Consider the following 14,560-nt stretch of genomic DNA (forward strand, 5'->3'; position numbering starts at 1 on the left):
ACACATAAAAAACTGAAAGCATGTGAAGTGTAGCATTTTGTAAACTGTAACTAATTTCACTCACATCTGTGTCTAATTGTTGTCTGCATTGGCATTCTTGAGAGTAGATTTATTTTTCCTGGACCACTCTGTGGATTCAGCTGACCAGCCTAAGTGAGGATTAGTTGTTTTAAAGTTATTTTGATTAAAGAGTCATTTTTAAATATGGTAACGTGCAACACATGGTTTAAATAATCTTTGAGACACAAAGGAATATATCTAAAGTATGTTTAATGAAAATGAAGATTGTGGATATGAACTTTCACAAATCATAGAGTGTTAGAAGACATATAAGGTATATATTTAATTCACTATGAATGGGCTGGATGGTTTTTTTTGCTCTCTCCCATGAATCCTTAAATGAAATCTCTCTCAGTATATACACACGTGCACATAGATGTATGTATTTGTAAGTGTACAGTTATTATTTTTTTAATTTGGGTAAATAAAATAGTAGGGATTAATTGTATTTTAGAATTTAGTGAATTATGAATAATAGCGTAGGGTACTTCGGAAAATATCAGTTAATTAAAGCATTTATTGGGAAAAGGAGTGCTTTTTCTATTATAAAAGATATTTTTTAAAGGATCCTGTGCAAGGGGGAGTGAGGATAGCTCTGTAAGCAGACTTAGTTCTCACCTATAATTTTTTCCAGGTGTTTTGAAGTAACAGCAGAAACATATCCTAAGGCACTCTGCTGCAGTTTCTAGGATAAAGAACTGGAAAAAAAATTGAAAACAAAATGCATAGTTTTGAATGTATGTGCTCGTATAGTTTGATTTGGCATGCGATGACGTATTGAAAAGTACATTATGCAGTACTTCAAGTACCCATTTATAAAAAGATTGATGTTTTTCAGTGTGCGTTATTGCATGCTTCTTGACATCATTTGTAATGTTCTGCATTGCCTGGCTGCCCCTAGCAGTTGTTTACTCTTGCTGGTAGTAATTCTGTCTGTGATTAAAAATAACAAAAAAAAAACCCCTATAGACACATAAGTAGGATTTGCTTGGATGATTTTTATGGCACTTAAAATGCCTCATCTCTCTTGTCTTTGCTCTGTGATCATTTAAGAGATGTCAGTTCAGGTTGAATGGAAACACACATGAAGGATCCTCAATGCAAACATTAAGAGGATATATACCTTGCCTGGAGAAGCTTTCGTGTGCTTTTAAGCTAACAGTTTCTAGCAGTGTATCTTCACCTGGGTTTTATCACCTGCTGACAATCATTATGGGCTACATAGAAGAGTCTATTAGCAAAGCAATGGTGATTTTCGAGTAGGATATGAAAATCTACTACTCACCCGAGTTATAAAAGGATTTGTTTTATTAAACTGGAAAATTATTGCTGGACTTCCCAGTGGAACCAGTTTCCTCTTCTTGATGAGGGACCTCAGAGCTAAATGCTACAGTTTCCTCCTATTTATTTAGACAGAAGTGTTTTTTAAAGTCATTTTATCAGAAATCTCATTAGTGACCAGAATTTTTATGAGCAAGACCTTGGTGCAATAACATGCAGGGGGTTTCATTTTAATTTGCCCTGGTTCTACGTGGGTTTGTTTTGGAGATGGTTGTGTGATATCTTTGGTCACATATTGAAGATCTTTACGATAGTTAGACCTGCCCCGTGTTGTATCTCCCCCCTAGAAAATAGCGTCAGCCTCTCCAGCTTGCTTTGCCTCTCACCTTTCGGGGTGAGTTGACTTGCTGGCTCCCTGCTGCTCAGGCATGGAGGAAGGATGGCCTAGAGTGGAGGAAGAGGAAAGCCAGCATGATGAGGGCAAGAAGCTGTCAGGAGTTAAGGGGACGGGGAAGGAGAGATAACCCATTCAGCAATAACAAGAGGCAAGAGGGGTGGGGGGTACTGGGGGGCTCAGGGCTGAAGCCACCCTCTGCCCTTGGCAGGGTGGCGCAGTGGGGTTACCTTCGCCAGGGTGCGCGGCCGTGGTGCCGTGGGAGGAGTGAGCCCCTCTGCAGCTGTCACGGGCCCCTGATGAATCACTATCCCGTCATTTGGCCGCCGTCCCCTGGCGCGGGGAGGAGGGAGAGAGACCTGCTGGGGAAACAACAGTTGAGCCTTCAATTTAAAGACAATATGCCTTTCACAGGCACCGCGCCCTCCTCCTCTCCTTTGGGGTTTAAAGGACAGAATTGTCATCCGTGGTGATATCCTTTATTTAAATTAAGGCCTCATAGTAAAGCAGAGTAACAGAGGCTTCTGTTTGTTTCCCTGGTTTACAGGTGCAGAAGTCCCAAACCAGTTCAGATGTTGCTGTTTTGTCAAGCTGCAGGTAAGGATTTGATTGAAATTTGCAATTTTTCTACAAGCCTTTTATTCTTGTTTTCAGCTTCAGGTAAGAAGTAAATATTTATTCTTGTTTTCCGCATTAGACAGATGAGTGAGTGCTGGAGCGTCGCTTTTTCATGTGTGCAACCAAGTCTGTAAACCACGAGCATGTATACTTTTTCACTAAGTTGTTTGACTTTATATTAGATACTGGCTTTTCAGACTCTTTGTGACATTGTCCCTCGTTATGTGTAGTTTGATTTGGGTAATGAAATATAAAGTGAAGGATTGGTTCTTAGAACCTGTGATAAAATCTCAGTTAAAATGTGACTACTTCATAGCTGGAATGACACTTAGACTTGAGGATATTTATACCATTAAGGTGGGAGAAATTTTTTTATAAAACTTTAATAGTCTTTAGAAGAGCCTAAGTGTTTCTTTTAAACTGAAAAATTACTGGTTCAGATGCCTTGGAGGCACAGTAACGTAAGAAATTTCTACTAGGAGCAATTACTCAGACTGAGTACATCAAATAACATTATCAAAAGCTTTAGGTATGAAGAAACGGAAGGATGGGGCACTTCAATTGTAAGCTTCCCCAACATCAAGCAGAGGATATGTCATAGTCGTAATGGCTGTTGGCCCTTTTCTATAAGGCTATTAAACATGCAGATCAGAAATATTCAGCTGCTTGCCTGCTGTGTAAACTAATTTTTGCTTTAAATCGGAATTGCTCCCTTCTTACTTTGACTAAGTGACAGCTGCTGAGATACGGCAGTGCTAAGGCATAGTAATGCCTTTATGGATTCACTGTATGTTGGTCATATCCCTTTTCAATTGAACACGCTTTGTGTAATCCACAAAGCAAACAAGTGAGCAGACATAATAATGTTTTAATGCTGCATTTGTTTCAACGGAAACAGAGGAACAATTAAGTAGTTTGCCAGAGTAAACACATACATCAGGAATATCTCATTCCCTGTCAGTAGATGATAGGTTTCCACAATTGCTTCAAGTGTTTTATTTGGTTTGGAGTACCATTATATTGCCACTGAGTGGTAAATCTTGATAAAACAGTGTGTTAATTTGTTGTTAAGAGAATATATGTCTTCACATATTGGTGATTCCATCTTTGTATGTATCACAAAAATACAAAGTGACACGAATTTTTAAAGCAAAGTGCTTGATATGTAAATTTTACTATGTTAGAAGCTGCAAGAATAATTACAGTAGCTGGTCAGTCGTGTGTGAAGTACAAAATTAGTTTAGTACTAGAAACGACCAAGTTGGGAGAACCCGTTAATTTTTTACTACGTGTTTCCAGGATGTCAATTAATAGCGGGCTGCGTCTTATATAGGTAATTCCTCTGCAATCCATGTTGAATATGTCACTGAAACTAGCTGCATCTTGTTTTCAGGTCTATGGAAATGCAGGATCTAGCCAGCCCACATAGCCGACTAAGTGGTAGTAGTGAATCCCCCAGTGGTCCAAAACTTGATAACTCCCATATAAATAATAATTCCATGACACCCAATGGCACAGAAGGTGAGCCACCATTTTTTTAGTGTTTCATAGTTTGTTTTTAATCCTTGTTGCATTGGTGTTCTAGCATTCAGTAAAGCATATAGAAAAAAATGTTTTACTATTTCAGGTGTTATGTATTTATGTAATATGATGTATAGAGTGAATGTTCAATGTTTATCAGTAGTTATTATTACCAAGTTTCAGCAATAGCTTTCATTCCAGCTTTATGTTCCTTTCACGGGTTTGAATGGACTGAGCAAGTAGTATGTGCAGAGCTTAAAAAAAAGAAATCCACAAAACCTGGAAGGATAGTTTAGTGATGAGGAAAAAAAAGGAGGTGTTTACAATTGATGTACAACAAAACACAGTCTTTCAGTCTTTTTCACTGTTTTGGTATTTATGTTCTCACCTTTTTGCAAGCTCCTAAGGCTATGAAAGTTTTGTCAAGTAGGTTAATAAAACTGAGTGTTGAAATTTCCTCAGGCTAGCTTGCTGGTCTGATGGAGTGGCCAAAATTCTAACAGGTGTAGTAATTCAATGGGGTAAACTGATACCTATTTTTCAAGAAGCAGTCAGGCAGTTGATAAGTTATGTTTGTTCTCAGTAGAATACTAACAGCAGAACAACCCAACAGCTTTGCTGGTAATATAATACATATAATAATCCATATAATTAAACACAGAAAGGTTTATATAATAAGCAGTTAAAAATACTCTTTCTATGGCAATAGTATGGAAGATCGTACATGACATTTGGCTAGCTGTGTGAACAGGTTTTAATGCATTACTAGAAAAGAGTTGCATAGCTTCAAATATTACTATCCAGTGTAAATGTGTAATTAAACAACTGTTGTAGCAAAGATATATCTTTTTTTCCTAAGAACTGGGTTGTGTTAGTGCTGTCAGACTGTTTAGGATTATGGACAGGCATTGCATTCTTCCAGGAAAGGCACATGTCAATCAAACAGATGTCGTCCCGCCTCAATTCCCCAAACATCTCTGTTATTCATTCTAATTTGAGTCCTCTGTAGTGGGGAGGGTTTATGGGTTATCAGATTAACAGACATTTGTGCCAGAGTTGTGCATAATCTACTTTTTGCTACTGCTGCAGAAGTGTCGCCGCAATAAAATTTTAGGCCATTTGAAAAAGAAAAAAGAAGAATATTTATTAAAGAATAAAGTGTTTAAAGTATTAATGTAGTTTAAGCAGAAAAATATTTCATGTCCGCGGATGAGTCTTCTTTCTTTTTGATACCAAAATATATTAAGATGTTATTATACTTCATATCATAATATCAGGTGTATACCGGTTTTGGTACAGGATAAAATTGCTCGACCCTTTCAAATTAAAATTCCTCTTGCTCATGAAAGCCTTTGCTGTAAACTTCACCAGCTTTTGTACCTTCTGTGTAGCCTGAAGTTTCTTTAGTAGCATGAAAATAGGGAGTGTTCCTTGAAATGCTGAAAGGCACTCACCATCTGGCTCGACTTCTTGTTCTAAGTAGTTGTTTTGTGCAGGCAAACACTCTGAAAAATGAGGTGCTTAATATCACCTTGTCAGGAAATTAGCTATATATTGTATCTATTCATGCGCTGACCTCAGGTGGCAAATAATTTTGGAACTAATATCGCAGTTTCTCAGTAGGTATCAGAGTTTATCAAAGCAAGTAAATTAAATCATGGTAACCAATTTATTTGACATTAGAATTTTAAAGTCTTGGTTTATTCATTTTGGGTGAATTATACCAAGAAAGCTATAACTTTCAATACACATTTACCTTCTGAGACAAAGCCAAATGGTTTTTCTTTTGTTTGCGATTTTCCCTCAGGTGACATGACCCTCCTCAGCACTGCAGACTGGTTGCTAAGCCCTAGCACACAGAGCCCCACAGGTTTGGGTGGGCGCAGCAGGCGTGGGCACTCAGCATGCGTTTTCAGATGTTTTCCAGAAAATGTCCTGAGAAATACCTTGTGCTTGGCAATTCTGATCTAAACTTTCTAAACTGAAAATTCCTGTCTCTGATTGCTCTTAAGTGACAAGGAAAAATTTGTGGAAGAAGCATAACTGAATAATTTATTCCTGAATTAGATGTGTGCCAAGAGACAAAATGTTTGAGTGAAGCAGATGCCTAAGAATCTGAAGGTGGAAATTTTGCTGTTAATCTGTTTTATCTCGAAAAACTGTTTTGTTTGGGTTCCTTGAGCTGCTAAATATTGAAAGAAAACTTAGAAAAGAGAAAAAGAAAGAGAAAGGCTTATGAGAAAAATTGAATGAATGAAGCAAGGGTTTCTTTTTTTTTTTAATGAAGGGTGAATTAAATTTTTTTTTCTGAGATTCTTGAAGCAGAATACTGCTGAGACACAAGTGGCAGATTGTAAGGATGCAGTCGTAAGGGCTTGAGAAACACCTTTCTTAACATGCTGCAGTATGGTTTGCTTGCTTGTTGCACATGGAGTTTAGATGTGAGCTGCTGAACCTTTATATGTTGAATACAATATGTGAAAAAAATATCTAATCTACTATGCACTTATTCTTACTAACATGAAAGACCCCTCCTTTTCTGGTGTGAGGGACCTTCATGTGAACGAGAAACAGGGCCTCCAGGTATCTGCATGTCATACATATCTTGTAAAAATATGTTAAATTTGAATTGACTATGGGTGTGATTTAGGCAAATTTCCATACCCTGAAGTGCAGGATATGCTCACTAGATGAGGAAGAGAGGAAAAAAACCTCCCATCCCCATCCCAAAGTGAAATGGCCCTGGTTCAAACAAATATGTTCATTAATTCCTCTAAGGCACATTTTCAGACTTGTCCTTTATTGATGTTGTTCTATAAGAGGATGTGGTTGGAAGATAGTTCACTGTTATTAGATAATATTTTTAGCTTCACACTTAGCGGTAAATTTTCAAAGCACTGGATTGAAATTTAGTTATGTGATTGAGTCTGAGTTTAATCTCTTTGTGCAGCTTTGGTATAATAACTCTTTGTGTGCTTAATTTCACTTTGGTAGAGCAAAATCGCTGTAGTGCAGAACTGACCAGGTAGTTCTGGCCAAGGACTGCAGCTGAAGGAATTCAGGGGGTTTGGGGTGACTGCTATTTATTTTCTTCTATCTAAACATTTTTAAACAAGTCGGATTTACTACTTTTGTTTCAGACAGCAGTTCCTCTACAGTATTCTTTTAGACCACAGTAATTTCTGTAGAACAAACACTATTCTTTTAAGTTTGCTGTAGAATCATGAGACAGTCTTCACAGCTCTGAGCGTCTGTGTGATGAGGGGAAAAGTAGCATTTCCTTAACATCTTGATTTAAAAAAATCATAGCTAATAAGAACTAATTATTTTGCTGGTGCTTTGGTTTTTTCTTCCTCTTCTCCAGGCCTGGCAGCTTGGTCTTCTAACTAGTGATCGGGAAGTAACAAGAAAATTATAGACCCTGACCAGTCAGAAATTGCCCAGGGTCAAATGCAGAGGAGTAATACTAAAATGTCTGGCTAAAACACACACAGAAAGATCTGTTCTGGCGTGCCAAGAAGGTGCTGATAATATGAATACTGCAGTATTTGAGTTTTCCGTGATCTCTTTAAGCATTTTTCCACAGAATATACTCTGTTGTAGGGAACAGCAGACACTGGACGCTATTAAAAATTTGGCCATTTGTGACTTGCCTAAAAAAATCTGTTAAAAAAAAAGATAATTCAAGTAAGGATCAAAATGTTCAAAGTCGTGCCTTATCTCTAATCTTTTTTTGTCAACTAATTGCTGTGGTGGATTGATATGGAAGGAGTTAAAGAAACAATAACAACAGAAGCTAATAAAATTGCCATTCATTAAGTTTTATCAGACAGCTAGTGGCTATTCCAACAACAGTGCCCACTTCGGTAGATGTACTTTAGAGGGGAAAGGCTGTGAGTAATCAACAAATTTGAAAGAAGTAGCGAAACTGTTTTCCGTAGTGAACAGCTGCATCCAGTTTCTCCCTTTAGTGTTCTTTACTTTTATTGAAAGAACGTAAATGAGTTCTGATGGATTACACAGAGTGAGAAACAAAAGCCTGTGGCCCATCGTGATGATGTTTTATGCAACTGCGATGGAAAAGAATAGATGCAGACTGGGAGAAGGAGCTGTGTTTTTTCAAGCAACTACACTTCATTCACATTAATAGTACGGAGCTGCTTCTGCCCTCATTTTTGAGTGTTTGGAAGGAAGGAGAGAAGGCATTTTCATATCAAGCAGGAAGGGAAAATGGGTAACAAATTCAAAGATACATAGGAAGGGAGGCTTCAAAGGGAACTGGACATCAAAATTCCTTTGGGAAAAAAGGATTCTCGTTCTTTAAGTACCTGATGCAACATGAGAATGAGATCCCACACAAAGGCATTCAAAGCTCCCCACTATGTGGTGATCTGATGGGGTGGCCTTAGAAAGGTCATTTTAAGTCTGTTGAACGTAAATCCATGTTCAGGGTTTCAAAAGGCAGTGCTGTGTAGTATGTTTGCTATTGAACTGCAATATTATAGAACAGAGAAAAATTTGTTTTCAGTATTTTCAGAAATAATGATGACGCAATACGTTGAAATCCATAGAGGGGGCATGAGCTGTTTCTTATGGCACATGATGTAGGTCTCTGCAAGTAAATGATATGTTGAGTATTCATTGTAATACTAACAATACTTTGTAGCACTCAAGATAGTTTTCCAGTATTGCAGTGAGCCTGCATACTGCCAGGGAATAGTTTTTACTTTTTTTAATAAGTAAAAGTTATTCATAATTTTGTGTACCTTGGGGTGCAACGTTGTGGTAGGTGATAGCAGTCGAGACAAAATGATGCTCCTTTGGGAGATGCATGGGTTCTGATATCTTCTAATTGCTCATTTATGGAGTTTCTGCCAATTTATGTCTACTGAAGTTTTGTGATGAAGAGCTCAATGGCATGAAACTTGTAATTGATTCAGGGGTTCATCCGTATTTAGAAATAACATTTTACCAAAAGAAAGGACCTAATGTAAGTGAAAAGTCAATAGCAATGTGGGTTCCCACAGACATTTGAGGGAAATAAAATACTTCAAATGACAAAAGACTTGGAAAAAAAAAAAGAAAAGAACATCTTGGAAGCACCATTATCATCTATTTTTGCAAGCTTCTAATAAACATTTTTGCAGCACGTGCCTTTCCAGATACTGAATGGAGCTTGGTGGTGTCGGAAAACTGCCTGAGACTTGGTTATACTTCAGGGTTAGTTGGATCATCTGATCTCCTGTCAATGAGTGAAGTACCTGTGCCACTTGGTTTGATCAAGCTGGGTGGACGGGAATGCAAGCCGGTGCTATCCATGTTGTGAATTTGTCTTTAAGTCTGATAGTTGTGGAGTTCAAACTCTAGCCAAAAGTAGAGGATGTTATTTCTCACTTATGAAAGATTCCACTTTCTTTGTCATTCTGCTTCTGTCTTCATGTCTCAGTGTTGCATCTCGTACACCTAAACGGCAGAACAGGCTTGACTTCTCCATGACACACTGTGTTCACTTGAAGCCTTCCCTGTTCCCAGAAGGTAGTGAAAGACAACCTTCTTTAATGGCTTGAGCTGTGAGACTGTGTGGTCATTTTGTCTGGCTTTGGTTCAAGAGTATGGATATTTTACATGGATGCCATGCAAATGGTTACACACATGTAGTGGAGTTACCGTGGTCAGATTCCCAATCGAGGATTTAAGAATGAAAAAAAACCAAAAAGGAAATTTGCCATAACACCTCTAAAAGGATTGTTCTGGATATATGCTCTCTACATATGTAGAGAAATATATTATGTCTTTCTACAGGACAGATATAATGATCAAGTGAGTGTGAAGGGGTTAGAATGTTAGTTTGACTCGGATATTAGCATTTCCTAACAGCAGTGAATAAGACTATTTTAACCCATGACTATACTTGTCAGATGAATATCCACGTTAAATCTCAATTAGCAGTTACAAATACTGTCAAAACTTATCTCTACCCAGATGGTTTTGGTTTTGAATTTTTTTCTGATTTTGCACAGTAGTGGTGATGCCATTTCTTTGTAAATTTAAGGTTTTTATGGCTAGATGAGCAGGTTACAATGACATTAAGACTCTTTCAGTTGTAATGCATAACATAAGAGGAAGATGAGGGTCGTGGGGGAACCACGTATGCAGTGAAAGGTAGGTGTTAGCCAGTAGTTGTAGAAGTTTTGAAGCCATCTGACATCAGAGAAGGGAGAGCAGGAAACAGTCTGGGCTTGAACTAGAATGTGCTGCTTTGAGCAGGGACTTTCTTTGAAAACTGAACATAAATTTAGGCTGGAAATTACCTTGTAGTAATTACCTTCTGGTGATTTCCAGATAAATGACATCCAGGAAAAATCCTCTGCTTTGAAAAGCAGGAGTAAGTAAGTTTATCAGACTTCATGGTCAGGAGCTGATGATTTGATAGCCTGTGATAAAAAGAAAGAAGAATGTCTTGGATAGGAATTAGTATAGTTAAGTTACATGTTTATAGGCAACATGTAATCTTTAAGTTGTTTATCACTGCAAGATTTTTCAGTGCAAACAGTTCAGAGTTTGAATAAAATAATGGAAAATATCATTACCTTAGAGATTCAAGGTAGAATTTTTGTCCCTTTGTTAGTGAAGATTATCTTTGAACTTGCATGTGAGCTTTGGGCTTCTAGTGGGTAATGAAAGACAACAGTATCAAGCAAAATAATGTATGAATAATAATGGATATATGAAATGCTTAAGGTACGTATTTGGTTCTTAGCCACTAATATTATTTGAAGATATCACCTTAAGACAAAATAGAACCAGAGATTGTATTTATATGTATGTCTATAAACAAACTGACAGCCCTCTCTTACTTCGTTGAGATTCTTTGTGCTCTGTGGACATTGAGAGCTGTCAGCCAGGAATGATTTCATTTTGCTCAATTACTCATATAATACAAAGGCTATAACGTAATCATATTGATTTAGTCTTAAAACTGCAAAAGTAAAACTGATTTAATAACTCAGCCATGTTTAGAATATTTCTATTCTAGCTTAATGTATATAGCATAGCTGTTAACAAAGACCAGTTCAGTAGAGCAAGTATTTTAGATAATCAAAGTAATTTTTAAAAGATATTTTAAAACCTTACTTTTTGCATGCATGAAGGTGAAACTTTTATGATGTATTCATATGGCTTTTGTGTTAGGAATGGCCAAATGTTACTTCTCTAAATTCACATTTAAAACAGCCAACATCTTATTCCTCATAGTACCCTCTACTACTATAAATGCCAGTGACTTCATGACAAGCTGCAAATTCAGAAAGTTGTCAATTGGCCAGTGAACCCCATGAACTTGTGGATTCTCATGTGAAGAGAACACTGCACATTGCACTTGCAGTCTCTGAGTGTCTGAAGAAGAATATCTTGACAATCAATGTAGCATTAGATCAGCAGTTATGCTATCTCAGAATTTTTATGCTTATTTCTCAGAACTAGTATGTGTATTATTGTCTGCTACTCCTATTTTTTCTATTATTCTGTTGTTTTTCTTTCTTATACAATTTAGTTTTAAATCTTGTTTTGAGTATTTAATAAACTACTCATAAATTACTAGGAAAGAAAAATAAGGAGGAAAAATGTTGACATAGCTTCTTAAACTTCTTGGTATATAAACCAAATATGTCAGTAATACTAAATAACTGTTGAATTTTTGCAGCAGATTAGATTTCCTCTTGAACTTTTTGTTGATAATCCGTTTTATTGCAAGAGTGATTTTGCCAGCACTAGAACTTGGTAGCATATTGCTAAATCAGAGTCTGTTTGTCTGATGTAAGTCTGATAATTCTGCAACTCTGTAGAGGTCTCTTATCATAAAGGAGCAGCAGAATAGGAACTCCGCTGTTTCACTTTCTGCAGTCTCTACCAGAACTGAGCATGCTGTTGGCAGTCACTGGCAAGCTTGCGGCACGTACAGCGTAGATGTGGCAATATTCCCACTCATTGCACAGTGTCATCCTGTGAAAGCTTAGGACATGTTGCAGAAATGTTAATTGTCGTGGAAAATATGGAGAGCTGCAATCCAGAGCGTGTTTAAGGAACACGTGGCAGGGCCAGAACTGTGCCCATCCAAAGCTTTGCTTCCTTGGACAGCTCCATACGTCTCTTATGATAGGCATGGATTACTGATGCGCTACCGTGCTAGACGCGCAGATTTGTAACCTTAGGAAATCCCTTTGCAGCTGTCCTCCCCTGTGATTCTAGGGGGAAATACGCTCCGTTGCAGTCAGTTTTTGCCTTGGGCAAGTGAGAGACCTTCCTTTGCAGCAAGAATCCATGAAGCAGTTATTTCCAATGGGTGAAAACACTACTGTTGTTCTTAGTTTATTTCTTTGTATAGCAAGCTTTTATCCTCTTGAAAGCTGCTTAGGCTCAGATAGAAGAAAATATGCAGTCATTTTCTGGCATTATGATTTAAATGCTTGGGGAATGGAGGGCTTTTCAGTTCCTGTCCATCTTTATCAAATTCCCAACTAGCTGCAGCACAAAGGTCCATTAAGGTCATGGTTCTTCATAAAGATGGTATAATAGGGCTTGTTGCTTGTTACCCTACTACAGAGTGTCCAGATCAGGAATAATGTGAACAGCCTTTCTTATCCTATTTTTGCATATTCAGGAAATACAACAGCTGAGGGAAGAGACATAAGAAACAGTTACTAGGAAAAATTTGTGAGCATCTCTGTCAGCAACTGGAATTCATTTTCATGAAGAAGGCACTGCCTTGTATTTCATATAGGTTATCCTGTGTCTTCAAAAGTAGTATGTCCAGAAAACAGCATTCACTTATAAACATTGTTGCACTGAAGTATTGCTCATGAGTCATACAGAGAGAAATTCAACTGTGATGAGAAATTTGACAAAATAGTATCTTGAACAAGGATTTGAGATCCAGAGAGGTGCAGTAGGCTTTTAAAATAGCGTCGAGAGGCATTTCCATATGCTTGGAAAGAAATTATCCTAAAAACCTTTATCTAGAACAAACGATTCTATAGGTCTCTATATTGCGTGAGGTAGCTCAGCATAGTCCTTGGACTCTGCCACAGCTGTCAGCTATAGAGAAAAGCATCTTTCATTATTATTTCCAAAAGTATAATTGCATTATGTAAATCGAGCTCAGAAGACTTTCAGATTTTTAGGAAAGCTGGAGTAATCTATGAGAAAGGTATTAGTCTGTCTGTAAAAATTTGGCTATTATAGACTTCTAAGAAAAAGCTGTTGATACTGTAGATGCTATAAGTCTTTGTATCTAGATTAACAAACTATAGAATTTGCTATAAAAATCTGGTAGTTTCTGGAAAATTACTTGTGATAGACACGGCAACAAGGGCAACAAGTATTTTGTTGCATCTATGTGTTAGAGTTTCAGTTATTTGTAATGAAATAGATGTTGGATATGTTGTGTGCTGTGTTTTTTAGAAATACATTTATAGTGGAGTTGTAGTTAAGATCATGAGTGCACTCTTGAAGTCTTTCCCACCCTTTTCTACCACACGTTAATCCACCTTGTAGAGTCTCTTGGACTTCACTTCTTTCACAAAAAGTGCCCTGTGGGAGTGCATGTAATAGAATCATAGAATCACAGAATAGTTTGTGTTGGAAGGGACCTTAAAGATCATCTAGTTTCAACCCTCCTGCCATGGGCAGGGACATCCCACTAGATCAGACTGCCCAAGGCCCCATCCAACCTGGCCTTGAACACCTCCAGCTGTTGTTCTCCAGCTGCTGATTGGTGCTGACTCCTTGGAACAAGACTAACATGAATAACTCTCCCCAGAATGCCTGAACTGTGGATGCTGGACCCTCTGCACCAATCATTTAACTCCCTGAAACTTTTCTTAACTGGGCTGCACTGCTTGCTAATGCAAGCTTAGCAGAATTTTACATGGAGCTAGTATTGGTCTCCTGAGTTAGCATGCACAGACAAAACATCCTGCATGAGAATCAAAAGAAAATAGTGGGTGATTAGTAAAGTCTTGAGAGATTGTGTGTAAGTCTCTTGAATGAGGTCAGGTAAAGGAAACAGTGAGGCATGTGGAAATAAGAATTTGGATTGGCAAGGAAAGGAAAGGTGCTTTGTCAAAAGAGGAAATTACCTCTCCTTCACCCTTTGCAAACCTGGCACCAAAAGGCATTCTGCTAGGGATGGTTGCAATTCCTGAACACGTGTGTATAAGGCATACATACACGCACACATGCACACCAATATCATGATGACACTGAGGTTTTCCATCTCATATAGGGTGCACTTTACCTTGGTTTTCTTGGATTCACTTTTCACAGTGTTACTGAACTGCCTCGCTGAAAGGTCAGGTATGCAACGGCGCTTGTGCGTGGGAAGCAGTGACTCTGTGTGTCAACACAAGCGAAAGTGGTGGGATGTTGATAGTAAGATCAGCTCCATTGTTTTCTGAAATGTCATCCTCCGTTGCTTTTTGTGTGCTGTAACTCCAAAAGCTAGGTATGTAAAAATGGATTTGAGAGAATGCAGCACTGATCTGATAAATCCCTAGGAGTAGGTATTGTGCCTATTTGCATCCATGCCAGGTCAGCTTCGTCCTTGCTCCCTGGATCAGAATACTGTTGTTACTGAGATTGTGTCAGAGTATCAGAAAGGGAAGTTTCTTTTGTTTGCCCGAGACTTTA

General features: G+C 37.9%; 1 protein-coding gene across 19 annotated transcripts in view; it reads left to right on the forward strand.

Moving 5' to 3' along the window:
• EYA1 (EYA transcriptional coactivator and phosphatase 1) overlaps window positions 1–14,560 on the forward strand; it is a 162,215-nt gene that overhangs the window by 76,864 nt on the left and 70,791 nt on the right. For 9 of the 19 annotated variants that reach the window (XM_054060253.1, XM_054060252.1, XM_054060250.1 and 6 more), the window contains 3 exons: window positions 2,283–2,332; window positions 3,747–3,874; window positions 5,682–5,744. In XM_054060253.1, the coding sequence (XP_053916228.1) occupies window positions 2,283–2,332; window positions 3,747–3,874; window positions 5,682–5,744 (241 nt within the window). The remainder of the gene's footprint in view (window positions 1–2,282; window positions 2,333–3,746; window positions 3,875–5,681; window positions 5,745–14,560) is intronic. The other 10 variants (XM_054060261.1, XM_054060259.1, XM_054060257.1 and 7 more) reach the window with 2 other exon arrangements.

The sequence above is a fragment of the Cuculus canorus genome, chromosome 2, assembly GCF_017976375.1.
Source record: "Cuculus canorus isolate bCucCan1 chromosome 2, bCucCan1.pri, whole genome shotgun sequence".
Lineage (NCBI taxonomy): Eukaryota > Metazoa > Chordata > Aves > Cuculiformes > Cuculidae > Cuculus > Cuculus canorus.